Source organism: Falco peregrinus, chromosome 3 (assembly GCF_023634155.1).
Source record: "Falco peregrinus isolate bFalPer1 chromosome 3, bFalPer1.pri, whole genome shotgun sequence".
NCBI classification, from domain to species: domain Eukaryota; kingdom Metazoa; phylum Chordata; class Aves; order Falconiformes; family Falconidae; genus Falco; species Falco peregrinus.
Window position 1 is genome coordinate 106,732,990 of NC_073723.1, and position 6,000 is coordinate 106,738,989.

The 6,000-nt window shown below is 60.5% G+C and overlaps 1 protein-coding gene across 3 annotated transcripts in view; it reads right to left on the reverse strand.

Moving 5' to 3' along the window:
* The window catches only part of AJAP1 (adherens junctions associated protein 1), a 47,046-nt gene extending 41,311 nt beyond the window's left edge, over positions 1–5,735 (reverse strand). Inside the window, exon 1 of one of the 3 annotated variants that reach the window (XM_055800431.1) lies at positions 5,392–5,735. Coding sequence is in view for 2 of the 3 variants with exons in the window: in XM_055800430.1 (XP_055656405.1) it covers positions 4,792–4,820 (29 nt within the window). In the remaining variant the exon portion in view is untranslated. Of the gene's footprint in view, positions 1–4,791; positions 5,350–5,391 lie in introns of those variants that run through there. The other 2 variants (XM_055800430.1, XM_055800429.1) reach the window with 2 other exon arrangements.
* Positions 5,736–6,000: the final 265 nt, after the last annotated feature.

Genomic DNA, 6,000 nt, shown 5'->3' on the forward strand with positions numbered 1-6,000 from the left:
TCCATCTCTAGCCAAGCTGGGTTTCTTTCTCTTTTATCGCCGTTGCTTGGTACCAGAAAGGCTGAATCACTCAGCACTGGCGAGAGGACACATCCTCCTGCACTCGGGGGTACTGCTACAGGTCTCCATCTTGCTCCACAAGCATCACACCCAGCATCCCTGGCCCCGGGCGAGAGCTCAGCCGCAGCATCACCTGGCCCTGCCACACGCAGCGTGGGTGCTTCACCTCCAGCTTCGGCAACCCATCCGAGAAGCACGGGAGAGAGACAAAGCCTCGCCAGAAATGTTCCCTCTCTGCATGGCTCCATGCAATGGCATCCAACACGGCGCTGAAAGGAGGCTTTAGCACAGCTTCTGCTCACAGATCCACTGAAGCCGGGGAAAGAAATTGATAAACCCAGAAAGCAGTAGCAATTCGGTGGCAGACAAAACCTCATTTCAGGAGGAATCCTCATAAAACCAAATTAATGTTGAAGGATGAAGGCAGGTAAAGCTCCCACAGTTAAGTTCAGGCCACAGAGACTCAGTTTAAATCTCCCAGCAGTTCTGATTTAATCAATGCATTTCAAAGTGAAATTAGATGAAGTACGTCTCCATCACAGGAAATTATGTAAGCTATCAAAGTCTGTAGGTGCAGGTCCTGGTAAGAAGAGCCACAGGCAATATTCATATCAACTCAAATTCCGTTTTTAAGGAGGCAGTTCAGGTCCAGAGTTTTATGTTATTCCAGTGAAAAAATGCACTCTGATGAAAACCACGTACCAAGGCAAAGAAGGGCCAAGCAGCAACTTCGGGAGCATCCCCAGAAAAACCATGGCAGCCACCACCGGTCGCTGGGCTTAGCCAGGCAACCCCTTCCAGCGGTACCATCCATTATGGGAAGGACAGACAGACGGAAGGATGGAAGGAAGGAAAAATCCTTTGTTTTAAATGAGGGGTGAAAGTGCCAACGAGGCTGCTTCATCCTCCCTGTTGATCCCACTCAACAGACTTGGCTTCCAGGAGTCATCACACTGGAAGAGTTTTGGTCTCAAACCCAAACTCCGTTGGCCTTGAATTGCTGTAACCCACCTCACCATCACCAACCCTTAACGAGAATATAAGGTACTGCAACTCAGAGGGGAGCAGCTCCCACTCCTCCAGCTCAGCATATTGATTCCTGTAATCTTTCCTCCCAGTCCTTCTCCTATTAGCTATATTTAAAGGCTTAGGCATGCATACATTTCCATAATGAACCTCAGACCTGTTGGAAGTCCCATGGATTATTCACACCCTACAGAACTGTTGTGTAAAGCCGCTCTCGGTGCTCACAGCCACCCTGTATATGTACACATCGACACAAATATAAATAAGCCATGCCGGGCAACCTTGCGGCTCAGACTTGGGCGAGGAAAGGCAGGAACAAGGTTATTGGGCCAGCTGGAGAGCTGGTCTCTACTCGTGGTGGTTCCCTTTTACAGGCCAGGCTTTGGAGGAAAATTAGCAACTCCTCCTTTTCAGCAGGTGACCGTTACGTAAAGCAAACCCAAGCTGCAGTGCTCCGACGCAGACGGGCCGGCAGCACGCACGTCCCACATCCCAAAGGCGGGCAGGATGGCTGGCGATGTGGGGCAGCCCCCAAGGCATCAGGGCAAGCAGCAGCTCCATGACCATGGGAGCCCCATGACTGTCACCCCGCCGGAGATACCACAACGCGACTGTCACCCTGCCGGAGATGCCACAAAGGCAACGCAGTGGCTCCCGCGTTATTACAACAATTATTCATGCTCTGGGTAAGAGGCTGCTAAAGACCAGCGCCGCTCCCTTTGCCTCATCTGTGAAACTGCTGCCAGTTAAGAGGTACGAACCGCTGCATAAAAGTGCAGTTTATTCAAGCATTATTGTGGCTGTTAAGTATCATAGCCGGTGACACTAGATGAATTTCTGTGGCAATCAATTCACCCGGGAGCAGCCAGCTCAGCCCCTGTGTGGATGCGGGATGAGTAAGGACTCCTCAGTGGAGGCCATTAACTCCCACTGCTTACTGCTCTCATTACTTTCCAGACTGCAAGGCTTGCATCTTTGACGAGTGGCTGAATGTACATTTGACAGCGTGAACCTGATGAGTGAAATTCATGGAAAAATGTTTGCTTTGGCAGTGACTACGAGGCCCATAAAGTTTCCTCAGTGTCAATGCGCAGGGATGTATGCTTTTAATGAGTTGTTTTATACAATCAGGAAGAAATTGCAAACAGTGTTTTTCCTCATACTGCAAATCATGCCGGAGCAAAATTCTGTAAAAATCATGCCATACTGTTTAAAAAGCGATATTTGTAGCTATGGAAGGGAAGTCCTCAGCCAGAGCTAGGAGCCAGGGAGGCGGCACGTCGCAGAAAGCTGCCATGCCCTTATAGACAGGTGCAGGAACCCACACAGATGCGTGCACGCACACGTATGTCAGTGCACGCTTGGGAAGCAACAGAGTAGCTGCTGTCCCCCCAAATACCAGACCTGTGCCCCACAGCACCCACAGCTGTGCCTGCCACGCTGCGAAGGGCACAATGGACCCGCAGCATCCCCGGGACCTCGCTGGGGCCATAAGGGGCCACACTGCACACCCAGCCCCGCTGCCTGCAGCGCTCAGAACCGGGGAGCGGCAGGCTCCCCTTCACGAAAGCAAGGGCAGAATAATTCCAAGTGATGCGAGTTTGCAGGTCTTGCCCTCCTCAGCTGAAAAGCAAGGCTCGCCTGCAAGGTCAGGCGGCTGCTGCTGCCCTGGGGTGAAAGGAATCCGACTTGAAAGGAGCAATAAGGTACCATCTCCCCACGGCAGCCAGCAGCTCCAGGCAGAGACTGTGCGGGGTGAAATGGGCACTGGAAAGGTCTACTGCTTCTCTTGGAGCTATTTTTCCAGCAGTCTTCAAGAAAATGAGGGGAAATGACATGGGAAATGTCAGAAATAAAGCCAGAAGCAATTAGAGTTAGAGAGAAGTGAGAGCAGCAGGCAAGGTTAGCAGTAAAGTTATCTCTTATTAAAAATAAAACACGGAGGGACTGAAGGCTGACGAGGTGGCAAAGAGGACAGCCTGACGCTGGGGATCCAGGATACACAGCACAGGAATTTGCAAGGCAAACCGAGGAGAGAAGAGACCGGAAGGCTCCTGTTTTCATTGCTAAACTCTTCACAAAAATAAAAAAGCAGAGGGCGTCCTCTGTTTCCAAGATAACGGTCTTCTGCTGGCTCCAGCCTCAGGAAGCAGCCCTCCAGCTCCACTGGGCTGTTCACCTGCCACACATTAAATCCAAATGCAAGGCACCCTGAAAAACGTCTCAGGTGCTTTCCCTAGGAGTAATTCCTAAGGCCACTACATCACCGCAGACTCCCTGGAGACTCTGCCCTTCCCACCATGCAGCAGCACATCCTCAGAGGACAGACGGACAGATGGATGGACATCTCTGGTGGCAGCGTGAAGATGCTTGCGTGACCGGGCCGTCGGGGTACCTTGGCCAGGGCAGGGGACGAGGCCGGGGGGCATCAGGAGCTCGCTTGCCACGTGCCTCTGGAATATGCTGCCTGGCACGGGCGAGTGTAAATCAAAAGCCAAGAGTCTCCCCCAGCTCCTCGGCACAGACAAAAACCTCAGTTGCAAGTTTCACCCTCCAGGACTCCATCCAAAGCTCAGGCAGAGGGACAATGCCTGCCGCGGCTCCAAAGGGCGACAGACAAAGGCCTCTCCCATCACCCGCAGCGTTCGGGGGGCTCTGCCCACCTCCCCTCCCGCACCCCCAAAGCAGCAGCCATGTTCTGCCGGAGCGCAGGGGTGCGGGGAGCGGAGTGGGCTGATGGGCTCCCCTAGTTGCTGCGTGGGGGAGGGCGGGCGGCGGGGACCACATCCATCCACTCACCCCGCAGCCATGCATGGTGCCCAGTCCCGCTCCCCGGGGAGCGGCAGCAGGGGCCGGTGCCAGCCGCGGGAGCAGGACCCCTTGCCTTGGGACCCCTCTGCAGCAGCAAGACCCTCCAGGCTGCCGGACAACACGGCAACGCGCCCGAGCCACTGTCCTGCTGCGCGGAGGGGATGCTCGGGGCAGGGGCAGGCTCTGACCCCTGCCCCACACGAACCAAACTAGGGCTTTTTAGATAGAAAATCTGGCTGAGGAAGGGGTGGCGGGGGGGGGGGGGGGGGAAGGGATCACAAATCTTACAGCAGCGTAGTTTTCCTTCCGATCTCACTTGTTTAACACGCTGCTGCTTCAAACGTATTGCACCCAGATGGGCTCAAAGCCCAGAAAAGCGGGTACGGCTGCGGTTGGGGGGGGGGGGGGGGGGGGCGGGCAGGGGCTGGGGGGGGTGAGCGTGCTCCAAGCACGGTACCGGGGAAATAACAAGATTTCGGCTCGGATGACTTCGCAGCGGTAATGGAAATGTGTTACGTAACACTTTGCCTCCGTCCCCCCTTTGCTTTGTAATTCCCGTTTAATCTCCCCACCACAGCCCCCCCCCCCCACACACACACACTCACTTCTCCCGGCCCCGGCTCCGGACCCCGCCGGGGCGGCAGGGGGGGGCCTGCCCGGCGGCGGGACCGCGGCGCACGGCTGCCCCGGGGCTAGGCTAGGCGGCCGAGCGGGGCGGGGGGAGCCGGCCGGAGGCCATCCCGGAGCGGGGACCGGCCGCGTCCCCCCGAGCGCCGGCAGCCCCCCGCCCCGCTCACCAACCCGCGCCCCGCTCCGCCAAGTTCATCGCCGCACTCCGCGAGTGCGGCCGGCCGGGTGGCGGCGAGGAGCGGGGCCGCCGCTCCCCGGCCCTACCTGCTTCCCGAGAGCCGTCGCATCCACATCGTCACGTCTCCCGGCCCGGCCCGGCGGGGCTCACCGCCTCAGCTCTCCATCCGGGCGCGCCGCCCCGCGCCCGCGGCAGCGCTCAGCGGGGCAGGCGGCGGCCAGCGGGGCGGGCATGCCCGGGGGCCGGCGGAGGTCGGGCTGCGCCGGCTGCCCTGGCCCCTCAGCAACGGCGGCGGGGCAGCTGCGCGCCCGCGGAGGCTGCGCGCCCCATGCGCGGCGGGGGAGGCGCGGCTGGGCTCGGCGCGGCGCGGCTGGGCTCAGCGCGGCGCGCCCGCGTCTGTGCGCGCACCCGCGGGGCGGGGGGCGGGGGTGGGGGGCGCCGCGGCTCGGGGAAGTTGCGCGGGGAGGAGGCGGGGGCGGAGCGCGGCCCCTCCGCGGCGGGGCTTGGGGCGGGGGGCGGCCGGGGCTGTGCGCGGCTCCGGCGGCGGGCAGGGTCCCGCGGGGGACCAGCCTTCCCCGAGCCCGCGCCCCCGGACGCCGCCTGCCCCTCGGAGCTCGCCCGTGGCCCCCGGAGCTCGCCCGTGGCTCCCCGGGGGGCGGCTGCTCGCCCTGGCCGGCCGCACGCACCTGCTCTAGCCCCAGCGCCCGCGCAGTCCTGCGCCCGGAGCAGCTCCGCGCTCGGCACCGAGGGGTCCCCCGAGCCGCCGGGGTCTCCGGCACGGCACGGCCCCGCGAAGCCCCGGGGAGGCGTGCTGGGGAAGGCGGGGGGGTTGCCTCGCTCCCCGGCCCCGCTGGCCGGAGCAGCGGGCCCGGCGGCGGCCGCAGCGTGCTCCACCAGCCGGCCGTACGAGCAGGCGCAGGCTGCCGGGGGGAGCCGGGCGGCACCGCCAGCGCATCCCGCGGCTGCTCCCGCACGGCTCTTCTGCGGGACGGAGCGGCCGGCAAAGCGGGAGCGCTGGCGACTGGCCTCTCCCCGGCAGCCGCCTCCTCCTCCGGCCCCCGAACCGCGGAGATTCGCAGCCACCGCCGCCACCGAGCCTCCTTCGGCTGAAAGTTGGTGCCTTTTTTTTTTGCTCTGCGCTCGCTTAAAGACAACCGAGCGCAAGGAGGACAAGTGCACGCGTGGGGAAAGGCTTTGGTTATTTTAAGAGGTGTTTCATCACAGCCCGATACGCGTTCGCTCCTTCCAGGGGGGCTGCCAGTAAGAAGCTAAATTATTCCTGCAGCTAGTTGTGT